The 19,411-nt window shown below is 37.2% G+C and overlaps 1 protein-coding gene across 4 annotated transcripts; it reads right to left on the bottom strand.

Annotated features, from left to right (window-relative positions):
- Positions 1 to 4,890: 4,890 nt before the first annotated feature.
- On the bottom strand, positions 4,891 to 18,915 carry LOC132189992 (protein ANTI-SILENCING 1). Of its 4 annotated transcripts, XM_088519374.1 has the most exons (13): positions 18,710 to 18,915; positions 17,291 to 17,684; positions 16,682 to 16,850; positions 15,611 to 16,527; positions 15,230 to 15,256; positions 14,880 to 14,972; positions 14,511 to 14,589; positions 13,588 to 13,678; positions 5,974 to 6,079; positions 5,739 to 5,855; positions 5,546 to 5,627; positions 5,308 to 5,443; positions 4,891 to 5,123 (listed from the first exon to the last, which is right to left on the bottom strand). In XM_088519374.1, the coding sequence occupies exons 2-11, from the start codon at positions 17,639 to 17,641 to the stop codon at positions 5,571 to 5,573; spliced, it is 2,007 nt and encodes a 668-aa protein (XP_088375500.1). In that variant the 5' UTR covers positions 17,642 to 17,684; positions 18,710 to 18,915; the 3' UTR covers positions 4,891 to 5,123; positions 5,308 to 5,443; positions 5,546 to 5,570. The 4 variants fall into 4 exon arrangements, with proteins under 4 accessions (XP_088375500.1, XP_088375501.1, XP_088375503.1 ...); XM_088519375.1 differs by lacking the exons at positions 4,891 to 5,123; positions 5,308 to 5,443; positions 5,546 to 5,627; positions 13,588 to 13,678 and having other exon boundaries at positions 5,764 to 5,855; XM_088519376.1 differs by lacking the exons at positions 4,891 to 5,123; positions 5,308 to 5,443; positions 5,546 to 5,627; ... (1 more) ...; positions 5,974 to 6,079; positions 13,588 to 13,678 and adding exons at positions 13,696 to 14,271; positions 14,360 to 14,411.
- Positions 18,916 to 19,411: the final 496 nt, after the last annotated feature.

Consider the following 19,411-nt stretch of genomic DNA (forward strand, 5'->3'; position numbering starts at 1 on the left):
ACGTACATAAATTAGGAATAAATATATAAGACTTAAAAATTGTATACCTAATTTCAAGCACATGCATGTATATAAACATAGACCAAAACCTAAATATTTGAACCACATTAAAAATATAAACCTATATATTCTCATATAGGTTTAAATTGTTTATGTCCAAAAATATATACATATTCATGCGTATCTACATTCATCCGTACCAAAGGGTGTATTTATAACCCTTATCTATTATAATTAATCTAGAAAAACCAATAAAAAAAAAATACTTGATCCAAATTTAAGTATTTTCTTTGGTGGAAACCCTAAACAAATTAATTCTAGCTAGGTTATTTTATAAGGTTGTTCTAGTACATCTACCGAGCTAGGTTCATTATGAGGACCCTAAATACAATAAATATAGCTTAAATGTCGTTAGACTTTGGCATTAATTAGTAGGTGATGACATGCATGGGTCATACAACTCTTTTGTTCGGTGTATTTATTTATTTTTTATATAATATATATAAAGGTTAAAAGAATTTTGAGTGTCTTGCAAATATGGTAAATGTTTTCATAATATATATTTTTGGTCCGAACGTTTCTTGGGTTATTGACATATTAGATTAATTTCTTTCATATTAATCACAATTTTAACAAAATTCCAACTAGTTTTTAGGTAATATTAATTTTAATGCGTTATATTTCAACTTGAACAAGCTTATAAGTTCTTCAAACTAACCAAAACTTTAATCCATTTTGTATGGTTTTTTTTGTTGGAAAAAATAATATATGTGAGATAGAATGAAGTAAGAATCGAATTGAATATATTTTGCAAGTGTTTTAGGTTATGTGTTTAATTATGATAAAATTTGTTAAAAAAACTCAAAACAAAAGTGTGAAAAAAAAAAAAAAATAGTCTAAAAAACAAAGTCATGACTTTTTACTTATTCATTTGAAGTCTCTCTAAGTTTGACAAGGTTTACACTAAGGTTGCCACGCCACCACTAAGGTTGCGTGGTGGTTTTCTCTCTAAGTTGCCACGCCACCGCTCCACACCACACCCCTATCCATCACGACAACCTATCGGATCTTCCCACCACATGCTAAATGAAAATGATGCAAAAACCAACTTGATTATTTTTGACCTTCCGTGTCTGTCTGCGTCCTTAATCTTTACAAGTTTTTGTTTAGAGTTGGGCCCCACAAAGAGTAGAGATGTATTCATTTGGTGGGGGTGGATTGGACACATTGAGACATTTATTGTCTATGGACCCCAAAATTAGCTCACAACTAATACTCCCATCACATTTAAACTTTTGATTGTTTCTTTCTCTACAACACATTCTTCTCGTTTATAAAGGAGAATGATTCTCTCCCGTTCAAATGAATGGGAGGTGATCTAATTAAGGCAAAATTATTATTTTACATTTTAAAATAAAACTAATTGAATTTTCTTTGATTCATTTGAATTGGAGATAATTCAAATTCGTTTATAAAAGGAGGAGAGATAACAGAGAACACCTCATTATATGTTCACATTGCATAAGAGTTGCTTCTATGGGATTGTGACAGAAATTCACCTTTTTATGCCATTTAATGAGAGATTGATACCTTAGCTTAGTAGTACTTAAGAAAATAAAAGAAAAAAAAAAAAAAAAACCACATTCGGGATCACATCCGGTTATGTGAAGTGGGATTTTTTTAATTTTTAGAAGATTTAGATGTGATCGTGTGTGTTTGTTTTATTTTCTTTTATTGGAGGACACAAAATGATGGGTTTGTGCCTATTCTCAACTTTTAATTTTGGTGACTGAAAATGGATTATATAGAGGGAATTAGATTTGGTGGGATAGGAATATAGGATAATGGACTAGATCAAAGGCTAAGAGATTGTAATCTCCAAATCAAATTGAAGCCCATTAATGATGGGCTAATGAAAAGAAAGGAAAGATAGGCCCATCCAACCCATTTTTTAAAATTTGTTAAATAGACTGAGATATTGAATGAGGAATTACTAATCAAGTGATTTAAATTTCAAAACCTTATATAGCCTTATAAGTGATGTCCAAGATTTTTTTATTGAGTGGGACCAAAGCAGGAATGAGAAACATATTAAGTTTTAAATTTTAATTAATATATATAAAAAATAAAATTAACATTTATTCATTGAGAAAAAAACACATTTATTCGTTAATAATTATTTTAGGGAAAATATATTTTAACCCACCGAATTAGTATCAATTTTGTAATTATGTCTTCAAACTTTAAAAAGTGATATTAAGACCCCATATATTACCATTGCGTGTCAAATTAATCACTTTTGCATTTTTCTTCTCAAAATGCCCTTGAAGTTATTAAAAAAATAAAATTAAAAATTATATAAAAATAACCGTTTGGAAAAAAATAAAAATAAAGAGCTAATATGAAAAGGGCCACACCTTTTTGGTATTTTCAGTTTGTTTTGTTCAATTTTTTTTAATAATATTATTTTGTTCAGATGGTTATTTTGCCAACTCTTTTTCCCGTTAAATCCATGTAATTCGGATTGAATCCTCGTGTGTGAATTTATAACTTACAAATTAATCCATAACGTTTATGGTTAAAAGAATATTAAAAAACACATTAACTTTGAATATTAATTAAACAAAGACTTAAATTAAATCTCTATAAATATTATATGTCACCACGCACTACACGTACTTAATTAGAAGGTCAAACGATATTGAAATGAATGATAGATTAAAATTGACGTAATGTGTTATAAATTCCTTACTAATAAGCCAACCTTTTCATTTAAACAAACCTACCAAAAAAAAAAAAAACAGAGCCACATTTAAAAAGCAATTATATTTTCAAACAAAAACCTACCTAGCATGAGAAACATCATTTTGCATGCATGTGCATATCCAACGTACAATAAGTAATTAATTAATAGATATTCCAAAAAAGAAAAAAAAATTTCACCTCAATTAGATGCTCACAAATACTCAATCCCGTACATTATTGAAACATCATGCGAATATATAACAAAATAAAACATAAAATTGATAAAACAACACAATGTATATATATATATATATATATATATATATATATATATATATATATACGTGCAGGAGAGATGGAGGAGATTGGCGGAGCAGATTCGGCCGGAGAATCGCCGGAGACGGCAACGGCGAAGTGGAGGTGGCCGCCAGAGATGGGGAGTGAGCTAGCTAGAGAGAGTGGTACGTACTGCGCGCCAGCAGAGAGATAGAGCTGATCACAGAGAAAATGAAGGAGAAGCTAGAAGAAAATGAGGAAGAGTGAGGGAGGAGATAGAAGAAAATGAAGAAGAAAAAATTGTAGGGCTGGCGGGAGAGAAGAGACGAGTGATGAAGCAGGGGAGAGAGGGAAAATAAAAAAAAATAAAAAATAAAAAAGAAATATCAGGGGTAGGTGCGTGCGATGGGACGGCCAGCAGGCGCTGGCCTTCCCAAGGCACGCTCCTGACGTGCCTATGTGGCACGTCAGGAATATATATATATATATATATATATATATATATATATATATATATATATATCATGCATATATGCATGTTTACATGTTTATATAGTATTAATTATATTAATACTAATATAATTAATGTTTTTCTGTTTTGTATTTCATTTGAGTTCCCGTGTATTTGGTTTTATTTGGTGTACGTGAAGAGTGCAGTTAATCTTACAAACAACAATTTCATTTTAACGTGCATGGCTCAAACCTAAATGATATATAGTGTGCATGGTTTATATATATATGTGTCAAAACTTTAATATCATCGATCACCAATATTGTTACTTTAATTATTTTAATTAATGAGATACCAAATTTGGTATCTCATAATTAAAGTACTGGTGTTTGTTTTTTAAAAATTAATTTTATTGAATGTTAATTAGGATCGATCATATTGTACAATATTAAATTAACCTGATAATGTTGGGATCATATATATTATATATTACTTATATATATAAAATGTAAATATATATTATAGTTAGTGACGTGCTAAAGTGACACGTCAATAGTTAATGACGTGTCACTTTGACGCGTCACTAACTGTTGACGTGGTATACTGACACGTCAAAAATTTACTGACGTGTCAGTATAACCCGTCATTATTTACTGACATGTCAGTATTTGACACGTCAGTAAATAATTAATCAATTAGTTATTAATTTTTAAATGATGTCAAATTAAATTGGGTTCAAATTTACTGACGTGTCAGTATTTGACACGTCAGTAAATAATTAATCAATTAGTTATTAATTTTAAATGATGTCAAATTAAATTGGGTTCAAATTTACTGACGTATCAAGTATGACACGTCAGGAAATACAACACGTCAGTAAATGTTGACATGCAACTTTTAACACGTCAGCAAATAATTTGTTGACGTGCCAAAAGTGGCACGTCAGCATATACTGACGTGGCAAAAAAATAATACTGTTTGCCACGTGAAAAAATGGCCTTTTTTTTGTAGTGACCTATATATATCAAAATTAAACCCACGCAATTTGATTAGAACACGGTTGCTACATAAGACCAAAAGCCAAAATGAAATAAATAATATGATATAAAATAAATAAACAAGAAAACGGCTCTTGTTGTCCGATAAAGAAATGAAAACCCATTCTCAACTCTCATTTCACTAGACCGATGTAATAGTGCTCAACGGCCCAAGCTTGAATCAAGCTTCATTAAAAAAATGCATAAAAATCCAAGAGCCAATAAGCATTGCTACATCAGTCCAGTAGGATGAGAGTGAGATGAACACCGAGTATTTAGAATTACTCCTAAAAAGTTGACCCATATTTTCATTCGTGAAAAATGGAGGCGGCTGGTAATGGGTGGTGTGAGGGCAGTATGGTAAAGTGCAATAAGAAGTAATGCAGTAAACCTGATTGCCGAACGTATTTATACAATTGCTAAGATATGATCATTTTACACTGTCCATGATGCACATAGTATAGAAAGTGGTGAACCAGCTGGCTTCAAAAACGCTCTTCAAATTCCCAACAAGCCAGAACGACCCTCAACTATAATATTTACATACGCTCAAAATTTGCCTGAATCCTGATAAACAGGAAACCTGCTTCATTTATATCTACTCCATCTTCTTCCTGCCAAAAATAAAAAATAAAAACAGGCAGAGCTTTCACCATGTTAAATTACACCAAATGGCTAAGCTGTGATCAATTTTTTTTTTTTTTTTTTAATCCTCGAGGAGCTGATGAATGATGAGGATAAATACGCAACTCAAAAGGGATCAAAGTTTGAAAGAAGGAAAAGGGTGGAAATAATTACTGATATATACTAGTCAGACCGTAGGAACCCTCTGGTTTGATGCATCTGGTAACCATCAAGGCATGAACACAAAGGCCATTGTTTGCGGTGCCTCAGGAAGAGGAGATTCAGAATGCATTAACAAAAAACGGAGGTACTGTACAGAAGAACAAGAGCCAATAAATCCAAGTAAGGAACAATTACAGAAACTTTTAAGATGTTCGGAAGAAAGGTCCTTTTTTGTGTTGGAAGTGCTTACCAGGAAGAGGACGTGCAGAAAGCCACTAGCGCCATTTGGACTTGAAGCTGCAGTTAAGTTTTTTCAACTCCTCCCCTTGTCGCTAAAGAAATACAACATACCCAGTTAAAGAACAACAAAGGAAATAGTATATACTGCCGAATGCAAACTCCAATACATTACTAAAATTGGAGAATTATAGATCAGTTGAGACCTTATATAACTTTTTCCATGAGAGTTCTGATCTTTCTTGCAGTAAGCACCATTCCATGGCCATCTCATATTCAATTGTGTTAGACTGAGAACAATGTGAAGTAGATACAGCTTCTCTCTGAGCAATAAAACCACCCAAACACATAAATAAGGGGCAATGCAACAGAGAATGGAACCTCAGAGTCAAAGTTGTGTGTGTGTGTGTGAGAGAGAGAGAGAGAGAGTAAAAGTTGCACCATTCCCCGAGCCATCTGATGTCTAACTTTATCAATAACATAATGGCCAAAAAAAGTTGGTTTCTTTTCTGGGAAGCAAGGAGTTCCAATACTTCCAACGAGAGGCCTGCAAATTATTGAGAAGGTAATGAGAATGGAAATCAATGAGCAAGCATTCTCTATGCATAAAAAGCTATAGTTTCAGATACAATATTGAGAGACTTGATAGAGCAAGACTCAGGGAGGCTAGCCTTGCCTCCTAGTTGTATAATAGTAATTTACAAATTTAAGACACTTGACTAACATTGAGTGGAATAACCTAATGTCATCTAGACTTGAACTACTTTATCTTGGAAGACCAATGTTCATCCCCCACCCCCCTTTTTTTTTTTCCTGATAAGTAGAAAATTAGCAGACGTAACATACAGGCCACACAGTCGATTAAAAAAGAACAAGGTTTCATCCATTTCGCAAATAGCACAGATGGCTAGCTAGAGCTGACATGTCCTTCAATGATGAGAAAATGATCCTCAAATTCCACGCAAGCTAATGATTTTTCATTAGAAAAACCAAAGCCAGTAATAATTCTATTGAAATCCATATTCTGAAATCAAGAAATTAATTTCAAAGGCCCAAGGTAAAAAAAAAAAAAAAAAGGACCGGTTCACAGAAAACGGGCTAGTGAGATCAAATTCAAGTGGAAATATGAGCACAATGGAAAGGTGAATAAAAATAGCAACATGCAAATTTCCGGTATTCCAACCTCTGACCTGACGCCAAACCAGTTCTGACCCACCCATGTCGACTTCCAACAGGGCAGAGGCTGGATCAGATTTAAGTTCGATTTCCAACAAAAGCCAGATTCAGCAACGGAAAGTCTAAGATATCCAACCCAACCTTTTTTTTTTAACAAATAATAAAAACGATGTTCTTTTGATTGTTATAATAAGATTTTTTTTCCAAGACAAAAAGACATTATTTGAATATCTATATATACACACAGTCGATGCACCTTTGCCTTCTATCTCACCTCAATCTGAATCTTCTCTCTTAGCCACTCAAAATCTCAGTGTCTGATCTCCTCTCTCAATCTCTCAGAAAGCACATTTTCCCCTTAATATCACTGTTCTCCTTGTCGCCTTTGTTCTCCATTTTTAGTATCACCACCATAGAAGAACAGATTTTCCTCAAAGATGAAGACTCTGTTCGTCTTCGAAGAGAAAGATCTATTCTTCATCGTCTTCATTAGGAGTCATTCAGTCAAAAACAAGTTCATATTCATTATTCTTCATCTTCGAAGACCATTTATGACAATTCCGACTTACTACAACTCCAAAATTTCAGTGGCGGGGTCAAACCAAAATCACCACCATTGGAGGTGGAGTCAAAAAATTTCCAACTCTCCCAACTCTGGCAGCGACAGAAGCCAGAAGAGTAGTTTCCAACTCCGACAGAGTTGGTGCACAGCCCTAAATAAAGGTTGTAGAAGACCTGATAACGATGAGCTAACTAAAATGAATCCCCACAGAAAAGGAGACAACCTTGAATTTCTTCTTCTTCTTTTTTTCCGTTATTTCTTTTATAACTTAGCTTAGTTGAACAAAATGCTAAGTATAAGCTAAAAGCTATGAGTCAACTCACGGAGCAAAAGGTTCAAATTCCAACATGTTTTGGAGGGCCAATCCCACTGCAAGAATTTCAACAATTACACAGGTATTGTTTGTGCAAGAACCCACAATGACCTCAGGACTGCCTTCCAAGCAAGAGTTCTACAAGAAAGGGGATTAAAAGGGCTCATCGGTGGAATCCGGTGAGGCCACTCCAATGCTCAACTTAGCAAAGGTATGAAAAGAGAGAATTCTAACACTGTTTGGCTAAAGGTTGGATTGCATACCTAATAGTCGCTCCTGAGCTCCTTATATAGGTCGGTGTACCTATAGGGATTTGAGGGGCTTCCTGCCAAAAGTTGGTTTCCTAAAGTGGAGATTCTCCCCTCAATTCGTTAGAGGGGTAATCATGGCATGAGCGTTTAGTTAGCTAAGTTGGCCAAGGGGGGATTGTCTATCTAATTGCATCCTTTTGGTGAGGGTGTGCCCACATTTTGACGATTAACTGAGCTCATGAGCCGTCGATTTGGTGATCCGCTGGGCCCTCTAGCTGTCCTTTGCCTTGCTGGGAGTCAACTGAGACTTTTGAGGGTTAGGCCCTCTTAAGGTATGTTAGTATCTAGGCCCCCCAGTAGCTCCCTAATTCCCTTAGATAATTAGTGTACAAATCAATCCTTGGGAATTTGAGGTGAATGCCCTTGAGCTTGCCACAAAGGTTTTTTAGGGCCTGCTAGTAACTGCTTGTATCTAAACCCTCCAGTAGCCCTCCAATTCCCTTGGATGATTAGTATGGGCGACGAAGTGGCCTCACCGGATTACACCAATGAGCCCTTCTAAGCTCCATTCTTTCTTGTAGAGCTCCATCCTAAAAGGCGGTCCGCAGGTCATTGTGGGTTCTGCACCAACAGTTGGTGCCGACGGTGGGAATTCCAACTTTCCTTTATTGTGAATTTCAAATTTCGACAACAAAAGGCTTCATGTCGTTAACCAGGTTGAGGGAGTCACTAGTTGAACACCAAAACCTCTGCCTTTGCTGAAATAGCAGGCAATTCTTCTAGGAATCCACTGGTTTCTTCCCAAACAAACTCCCATTCCTTCTCTTTCCCACCACTAGTAAACCCAATTGGAGATCAACAGATCAATCCCCAGAATGACTCCCAAACAAGCCCACGATCATTTTCCTCTTCGCATCATATGAGTCCATTTGCTGGTTTGTACCAACAACAATTCACCTCCCTTTAAGATCAATTAGCCCATCTTGCCCGGAGCATGAATTTTCTTGTTCAACAAACCGCAATCTAACCCATGATCCAGAGTTAAGACACCACCACGAAACCTCCCCACTCAAAAACCTAGCAACCAAAAACACAATCCCACCACTTCACCATTCACAAGACAACCACCGTGAAAAGCCCTTCCATGGTGAATGGCCTCCTCACAACAATGACCAAGAAGCCGATGGGGAGGAAGTAGGCAATGCCAAGATTGAGCCGACAGTACGTCAATCCAGGGTGGCTGAAGATCAATCTGAGGGCCCTCAAATGAATGCATGCATTAGAGATCTACAAGCTAAGTATGACACTTTGGTGAAGCACTTGTAAGGCCACAACTCCTCCACTTTCAACGACAAGGAGTTTCGAGAAACTGACCTCCCATTAACAAAGGCGGTCATGGAGCTCCCCTTTCCAAAGAAATTTAAGGTACCAGTAATTGACCCAAAAGAAGAATCCAAAGACCTGGCAAACCATGTTGAAACATGTAAAACCCTTATGGCCTTGAGGGGAGGGTCGTATCAAATCAGGTGTAGGGCCTTCCCAGTGACTCCAGAGGCAGTTTTAAACTCAGTATGTAGGAGGCCATCAACAAGGGAGATTAGCAACATATCTCCTTACATTGAAACAGGGAGACTTGGAATCCCCCAAGTATTATCTTGCACATTTTAACCGAGAAAAACTCAGTCAATGACTGGGGGGTGCGTATGGAATCAACCTTTATGAGGGAGCTTCCTCGAAGACCACCAAGGAGCCAAATAAAGTATGGAATCAACCTCCCAAACCAAGCCAAAATAGGAAACTGAAGGCCAGCCAGCAAGGGGTCCTCTAAGATACAAACCTTGTCATCAACACCTAGCTCTCCCTTAATTTTTGACAGAGCCCTCAACAGTCTTTGATCACCAAGTGCCCCCGCAAAAATAAGCCACCACATCAACTGTAGAACTCTACTCACCACCTTGTGAAACAATTGTCTAAGCCAGAGGATCGAACATCACTATCAGCTATAGGCAATGAAGAAAACTAGACAAAGGTCTTCCAAGCTTACCACCGCCTCAAACTAACTACAGGAGAGAAGGAAAGAAAACAAAATTACATAAATAATTTTTTTTTACTAAAAATTTTAAGCCCCTAAAAGAAAAAAGAAAAAAAAAAAGAGGAATGTTCAGGACCCGCTTTTTATATATGCAAGGCACGCAAATCAAAAAAGCATCCCCCACCAAACATTTTTGAAATTCGAAAAGTTGTCCTCGAAACTCATGCTAGATCAATAGGTATCAACCTTAGGAGAAGATAGTGTGCCCTTCGATTCCCAACAATACGAACATTATGGCACTGCCTAACATAATTAGTTGTCACCTCAACACTCGCCAACTCTGAAAAAGGTTGGTGGCCCTTACAAAATGCTCATCAACCGAGAGCCCGACTTTGTCTAAGGCACCGGGCCTCATTATTGGTACTCAAACAGGCGACCTTCGACCTCTCGTATCCTCAAGACTCCTTGGTGAACCTTAATCCAACCCATCACTATCCTCCAACGAGTCTACCCGTTCTTCCACAGATGGTTTTGATTCAAAGGAACAACTAGCCAACCTGTTGAATGGCTCAGTGGTCAAAGGAACCACTTCACAGGGAAGCTCTGACAAGCTTAACTCTTTGAACAGTGATGGCATGTCATTCCCTAAGATAGAATAGCTACGTTCTACCTCACAATTCGATTCCTATACCTCTTTTCAGATGCTCAGATCTTCAAAATCCAACCCCCGACAAGCCCCCCTAGGAGGTCTTAGAAGAGGTCTATATGCCGCCCCCACTCTCCTCATATGAGGTTTGCAGTTGTTGGCACTTTCCTCATTTGACAGAACCACAACCGGTTTGGCCTTGAGACGAGTGGCAAACCTGGTGGATTTTACCATGGGCACCTCATTAAGTGTCCGGTTTACAAAGGCCCTATCGGCTCCTTTGTCTCTTCTTTGTTGGGGTAACTACCCCCTAACCTCCCTCGGCCGAGATGTCGACACCCTCTTTTAAGGGCAAATTGAAGACCTACTTGCCTTCCCAACCATCAATGCACCCTACGAAGGGTGGAATGTATGCCTACCTCCCTAGTCATCAATGCTCCATCCACGGGTAGCTTTCTCTTCCCGGCATGCTTCCTAGCCTGTCTGCGACTCAAGCAAACCGACAGGGTAAAGCATTGGTTGTGCCATAAAAGAAAGGCTTACCCACTGTCTCTCCAGCCCTGCGTTCCCACAAGGCCTTCTCTTCCTCCGTGGACTCGTCAAAACCACAATACGATAATGACTACTCCAAGTGCCACAATGGTAAGACCCAATTGGGATTAGTCCAGTTGTTTCTTTTAACTTCTCTCTTTTGCCCATCCAAGAGCCTACTCTACTCGTCGTCGGGCATCAGCAAAAAGGCAAGGACATTCGGCATAATGCCCCAATGCCAGTTGACAGGAACCTAAGCGGCACAGTCAACAATATCTTCAATGAAGCATTCCTAGCCCTAACAAGACATGAAAATTTGTCTCCCAATGCTTCAAGCTCGACTAATCCTTGGAGATGTTGACAAGTTTTCGCTTGTATCGCGAGTGAAAACCACACGATCCCCCATTGCAGCGATGGGAAATGGACATAAGAATTTGTCAGCCATCAACTGAGGGTGGCCAACATTCTTGAAAGTTTCGGCCATAATGCAATTAGCATATAGCATCATATATATGCTAAACAATAGCCAGGTTAAGCCTCGCTAGCACCTCCCTGGCAGTGCGTGGGAAAAGAAGGCAGAGGCCCACCTTGAAGTGATCATGTCGGTGCAACTAAACAGGAGCCAGGTTAAGCCTCGCTAGCACCTCCCTGGCAGTGCATGGGAAAAGAAGGCAGAGGCCCGCCTTGAAGTGATCCTCACTAAGGCATATTTTCAAGGAGTCATTAGCCACCATGGCCCCTTCAATCTTAGTAGAGCTCGCAATTCAAGTGTGTCCCGCATGCAAAAAGTCCGTCAAAGATCTGCCAAGCGTTTGGGAGTGGAATGTGAATACCACACACCAACAAAACCAATCATGTGAAGAAACCTCAACGAACTGAGCAAGTGTTTGAGCAATTACAACTAATAAACGACCATCACAATATATGAAAACAAGAAAATTACTCTAAGAAACAGTGTGGTGCTAAAAATAGCAACCAATGACCAGAACGAAGAGAAAGAAAGATATACGTGGTGAGAACACCAAAAAGAAGGAGAAATTGCAAAATAATAAGCAACAGAGAAGAGGGCAGAACATCCAAAACTCCCTTATAAAAACTCTTGAAAACGCCAAACACCCCCTTGAAAAGCCCAACCCTCAAAAGGCCCAACTGACTCGCAGCAAGGCAAAGCAACTAGTCCTTGAGGTCCCGACAGATCACCATACCGATGGTCCATAAGCCCAACTAACCATCAAAATCGGAGCGCACCCTCACCAAAAGGATGCCATCAAATAGACAATCCCCCCTCTATCAACTCAGCTAACTAAACACCCACATCGTGACGACCCCTCTAAGGAATTAAGGGAATCTCCACGTCAAGAAACCAACTTTTGGCAGGAGCCCCTCAAAACCCTAAAGGGACACCAACTAATATAAAGAGCCCGAAAACACCAATCAGGTATGCAATCCAATCCTTAGCCAAACACTATTAAATTACCTCGTTTCATACCTCTGCTAACTTGGGCGTCGTAGTGGCCTCACCGAATTCCATTAGTGAGCCCTTCTAACCCCCTTTATTTCTTGTAGAGCTACTCCCTAAAAGGCGGTCTAGAGGTCACTCTAGGTCTTTGCAACAAGAAGTACCAAATACTAGGTGAATGAGATAATATCATATCCATGTTGATCAGCAACAAGATAATCCACATTTATAATTTTCAGCATATTACACGGATACCAAATACTAGATGATAAACTAATATCATATCCATGAATGTCAATAGCAAGGTGGCCTATAGATGGGGAAACATAAAAAGCAACCATGCCACAATGATAAAGGCTAGCAGGCCAAGAAGTGCATTCATCACAAGATGATATGAGGTTGCCAGAAACAAGACCAGAGAAACTACCACCAAACGGGGAGTACCACCAAAAGAACTACCTCCTCCCCCCACGACATTATTATCTCCACTCAGAGATTCAGGCCCAATGCTATCCTTGAAGATAGACATTGGTCATTGAGGAGATGGTAAGTTTACCAAAGTAGTCGCACGTAAAGTTAGCCATAGGTGTTAAATTACCACTTGTCCCAAAAGCTTAAGCTGATAGGAAGAGGTAAATTTAATCACTTAATCAATACTTTAACACTCTCACTCACGTCTAGGCTTAAACTCCATTTTTAATAGGTGAGGTCCAACGCATGGAATATTTTATTTAAATGGGGGGTGATTTGTTGGAGTTAATATTCGATCTCAGGACCTTTGACTCTGATACCATGTTAAACTACCACATATCCAAAAAGCTTAAGCTGATAGGAAGAGGTAAATTTAATTACTTAATCAATACTTTAACAGTGGCACTTCTAAAATTCATTAAGTTCTCATCAAGGGAGGTCATAGAAGAAATTAAAAAATAATAATAATAGGATTGATACCAATACAAGAGATGTTTACTTCATGCTTCACAAAAACATCTTGTGACAAAGGAATATGGAAAAGGAGGAGTCTTGTTGTTGACACCAATTAGTTGATATAAGGCATTAATGATTCATTGGAGTTACATAAGTACCTCCCATTTGATAGTAATAGGCAGCCCTCATCTAACCTTCTAACAACCGTCTCTGCCGCTTCCCTTGTTTTGAATATAACAAAAGCTTGACCTACAACCCCAACAAACTACCATATCATGATTGAGTTATAGACAATCTGACAATGTCATTTCATTTGTTGGCTATGTCTATTAAACTTTTCAAAATTGTTAAAAGAAAAAATTATTTGAAAACATTTAACAAAACAATTCACTTTTCAAAACACAAAATACTTTTCCAAAAACATAACACAACACAATTTTTAGAACACTCGATTAAAAAAAAAATTGAGAAAACAGGTTCTTAATTTTTTTGTAGGGGTAGGCTAACTTTTTCTAGGCTCAGCCGCACAGCCATCCCAACCAAATAGGAGTAGCACCCCAACCATATAGGAGTGGCCGCGCAGCCACCCCAACCATTTAGCCGCGCAGCCATCCCAGCTGGATAGAAGTGGCCGCACGGCAACTCCATCACATCAAAGGTGGCTACGTGACCACCCCAATAGGACAAAGGGTCGTGAGACCACACCATCAGTTCAGATGTGGCCGCACAACCACCCCCTCTCCTCCATCAAGGCTGACCATGCAACCACCTCTTCTCTTCCTTTGGGGTGGCTGTGCATGGCCACCTCTCTTTTTTCATACGTAAAAAGTCAACCTCCACACCTGAAAAGATAACCATGTTTTTTTCTCAAAATAAATACATCCGGTGTTTGTTTCTTTGAAAACACAGAGCACTTTCCAAAAAGTTTACCAAACAATTTTCTTCTGTGGACTCCATAGAAAATGCTTTTCAAATGTGTACCCTATCGAAAACAATTCTCAACTTTCTATCATATCAAAAACAGTTTCAAATCAAAACATAAAATACAACTTTCAAAAGCAGTCATTATCTTTCTTCATACCATAGTGAGGGCTAGAAATTGAAGTCCGCTGAATCATCTTTGCTGTGCAACTTTCCTTGAAGCCATGCCAAACAATATCCTGGTAAATAGTTTAATCTATTATTGAGATAAGATAACACATTCTCAAAATGGAGGAAAAAGAAAAACAGCAGCAATGTAAGACGTGCCCACCTTAACTAAAAAGACGGAACAACTACAAAAACACAACACAACAATTTATTTTGCTTAAACATATATGACCGAGGAAATGAAAGAAGTCTCTTGCAAAGAAAGAGACTTGCATTAGAAGGTGTATATTTCTTTTTCCTATGATTACAGTACCAAGAAGATATAACCTATAAAAAACCAAAGTTCCAGAATGAGTGGTACCTCCACTTCTGCCGAAGTATACACTGGATCCAAATTTTGAAGAAGAACTAGTGTTCCTTGCTCATTAGCAGTTTTCATTCTTTCTTCCCAGGGCTGATGATGTATTAGAAAATTCATAGATTAGTCTAAACTGTCTCACTCAAGATTTAATTAAGGTCATCCATGTCACCGCTTCAGATTCTAATGCTTACTAAATCCTGTTTCTCTGCTCAACGTCAGAGAGATATGGAATTATGACAATGAAACCAACATGTCTACAACAAATATGAAATTTATTGAGCTTCATGAGCAAAACTATTAAGTAAATGAAATTTGAGAACAAGCAATTTGAAGGAAAAAGAATAACTTACAAGTCCCCTAAACCATTTGCTTCTATCCTGCCAAAATGTAGGAAATGACAATTGTAAGAACTGGATCTCATCTTGAATAGAACTTTCATGTAAAGAACAACAAAGCAAGCACTTAAAGGACATCCATAAGCACATCCCTAGACAAACTATAATGGCATAAATAATATTGCCTGAAGCACTCAATCGCTATAGGCAAGACCCATGTATTTGCTGAACAGGAAAGCGCACACGAAAAAAAATAAATTATATATGATGAAGACGATTCAAGTGATAGGTTCCTAAAGAGCTTATCAATCAAAACATCCAGTAGGGAAATAGAATCTATCCATCCTAGGATCCTATTAAAACAAATATTTTACATGAGAAAGTGATGCAACTTACTGCATCTGGTCTTCGGGTAACTTCCATTATTTGGTAAACCATTTTTTTGTCCACATCTGGAAACTGTCTTGGAGATGCTTTAAACAACTTCCCATTAGAATGTTTTGTCTTCTCATCAGGCACCTTAAAAGGGCTTTTTCCAGCCCCTTGAGAATCCAGTCTGGGTTCATCTTCAGAAGTAGTTAAAGTTGCTAATGCCTTTGGATCTTTACCATCCAAACCAACACTTAACTTCAGCGCATTCTTCTCATTCTTTTCATCAGATGCTTTAATAGAACTATCAAATTTTGCCTTCTTAGCTGGCCTATCCTCCAGATCAACACAATCCTTAGCAGATTTTACTTTCTCCTCCAAAACTACCTTACCAATTGTGCCCCGTCTCACAGGAATATTACCAACTTTACCCTCGCGCTTGACAGAATCATCTGCAGACCTTGATGCAGTATTGTCACTGGGATCCTGTCTATTGTTAGTTTTAGAACTTTCTGACTCTACAACTATCCTAGAAGCAGGATGCTCTCTAAGTGAAGATTTCTGTTTATCAAGAAAAGCTTTTGAGCCTGTATTTTTTGTAACTTTAGACCTTGATTTGGTCTGGTCAGTGAAGATATTCTCCATTTCATCGTTACTTAGAGGCAATTCACCTATTTCTACACCTACGCTAGAAGCAGGGTTCTCTCTAAGTGAAGCCCTCTGTTTAACCAATGAAGCATTTGAATCAGCATGTTCTTTCCGTACAGTATCAACAGAAATTCCATTTGTCAATAGAGTTGTGTGCTCTTTAGATGGGTTTCTCTTGGAAGGAACCTCTGTTTCATTACTTGCTACAGCATTTCCACCAACTCCTTTCTTGTCTGAATCAAGATTCAGAACAATACCGGGCTTTTGAAGACCTGGTCTATTAAACAAACATTTAACTGCAGAAATACAAGCCAATGAACAAATAAGAGGTTGGTTCAACCATAGAACAACAAACAACTAATTTGAAACTACAAGGACTGTCAAGGAATTAAAAGAAAAAATTATATAGCAAACAAAGAAGCAAGCAAGCAAACAAAGAAAAAGTTATACCTTCAATCCCAGCTACTTTTTCTTCTATTGTATCCAGGACTTTCAAGTCCTTAACGTCAAAGGCACGGTAAAATATAAAGTCAGCTTTTTGAAGTTCTTCATATGAAGGTTGTGGATTTCTACTGTCCTTTGATGTGCAAACAACCTTGCATTTTCCAGCAATTGCTTCCTGATTTATGGTATAAACAATTAGTAATAGCTGATTCACTTCAACTGTAACATGCTAGTCACCTCCAAGGCACTATATATATATATATATATATATATATATATATATATATATATATATATATATATTCATGTCATTAGCTTCTATACATTGTCATACCCAATGTCAAATTATAAATACATGTTAAAAATTTAAATAGTTTTTAATTTAATTGAAATGTCACGACACATCGGAAAAAACAAAAATTAACTGCAGAGACATACGAGACCTTGCCCAAAAACTTCTCCGATAAAGAAAGAAGAGTTTCAATTAATATAGAAACCAACCTTTTCTAAAATAACACTAGAACCAGCTATGTCGTAGAAGTGCTAAAGGCAATAGAGAGCGGATAAACAGGAAAAAGGGATATAAATGCTAAGATCTTTCCATAATTCAATTACCAAAGGATTCATATTTGCAAGGCCTGCACCTTCGCCAGATGCCAAAAATAATTCATCTTCGGCTGTGTCTACAACCACCCCAGGATACTTTAGCACCTCGCAAGGGCGGAAAAACCATAGAACCTTCACTCTCTTTTTCTTGTCAGGAGTCTCCATTATTTTTACAAGTTTACCAATATGAGGTTCAGGTTCGCCATCAACCCACAAATAAACACAATCATAAAGTTCATACTCCACACCATCATAAGTAAAAGATTGATAAAACTGGAAATCTTTCTTTTTCCCACCAACTCCTTTCTTTATACCCCACTTAAATTCAAGGTCCTCCTCGCCTCCGTCTGCTTCCACCATACTCTTATAACAGGCCTCTTTCCAAGAAGAGTGATAAAAATACCTGAGAGAAAGCAATAAATTCTTTCATTTGGAGTACACTACATTCCAAAAAAAATTCAAACTATTAAACCAAAAATATTAAACATAAACTAAATGCAAATACCTAGATGCAAATAGTCATAATTGTTCCAGCTTAACTCTAAAACCAAATCAGAAATCACTTGAATAGAAATATCATTTCTATCCAGGAGTTAATAAATCTAAACTCCCACAAAAATAATTAAATCTTCACAATTCATTTGCACAGAATTCATTAAAAAAAGAACCGTTGAATTGTCTCCCTTTTAATCCATAGGTTTTTCAATGTACTAGATTCCAACAAAACAAACAGAGCTCCTATACAAATGGGTATTTGTCGTACATTATAAACTATTGCTTAAATTTTGAGGAAGACACCAACCGGGATATAATAACCATAGCATCAAAAGTAAACCAAAAAACCCCCTCAAAATCTAATTTGACCGCAGAGCATTGCTGCATCAAATTTTTCGAACAAAGAAAACATGCATTTCCCGTGAGTTTAAACCGCCTTGCAGTAGATAAAAATAATGTATTCCTTCGGTAAAATTCCTGAGGAGCTTCATTCCATTGAAACGAATACAAACCCTGATTTCCTAGGCAAACCTCCTCATAGAGAAATATACAAAACCCACAAATTATCACACAAGCCCAGAATATTTATAATGCGAACCATACTTCCATATCCTTAAGTGAATGATAAATCCAGGAAACAAATTTTCCAAGAAAATCTTCAAATCCAGGTGAAAAAAGAGGACATTTTTTCCGCAAAACTGTTGAAAATAAAAAAGTAAAAAATAAACATCCACAAAGCCTGGCACAAAATGGTTCAAAAAAATATGAATATGGTAAACCCCAAGAAAAATGAACCACCCGTAAGATTTGAACAATTATCCTCAAAACAAATAACGCCTTGGCGAACCCTAGAACAGCGAACGAAGAGCAATGCCAGTGCAGAAGGGCACTGAAAACAGACGATCGAAGAGAGAATTTTGGGGGAAAACTTACTGTTTTGGGAGAGTGCAGAGTGCTTTCCTTCTTCCACTGAACCCCAAAAACCCTAGCGATGGCAAGCGGCTGGATTTTTCTCCGGAGCTTTTGGTGACGTTCTTTCTATTTGATTTTGTCAAGTTTGCCCACCTTCTCTCCCCCAATGCTTTGGGAAATCACGACGCCCTTCTACTCTCTCGCATCAATATTCGTGCTTTTCGACAACTTCGAAGCGCGACATAGAAATTATGATAAACCCGACGGTTAGTTATAGTGAACAATTTCTCAAAAAAAAAAAAAAAAAAAAAGTTATAGTGAACAAATATTTTTAAAAAAAAAAAAAGTGAAAAGGAAAAAATTATTTCTCCACTGTAATTAAAAATTAATTTGCGTTTTTAAATCAAATCATAATTTTGAAGTGTTTGAGATTGTTATTTTAAAAACGTAAATTTTAAAATCGTGAAAAAATTCACGATTTTTATAAGCTGACTAGGAGGTACTTATTTGAAAATGTGCAAATCTAAACAAAAATTACCATTTCGCTTAAAACAATATTTGGCGCAATATTTACCTATTTGGTCATGAAACTGCAATTATATGCTAATGTTATCCAAACACTCAATTGATAAAAAAAAGTATTTCTTAACATGTTTTACCAAATGCCTATGCCATTTTAAAAAGTAGCGATTTCAAAAATGTAATTTTTAAAATCGCATTTAC

This window comes from Corylus avellana, chromosome 9 (genome assembly GCF_965113065.1).
Source record: "Corylus avellana chromosome 9, dhCorAvel1.hap1.2, whole genome shotgun sequence".
NCBI lineage: Eukaryota > Viridiplantae > Streptophyta > Magnoliopsida > Fagales > Betulaceae > Corylus > Corylus avellana.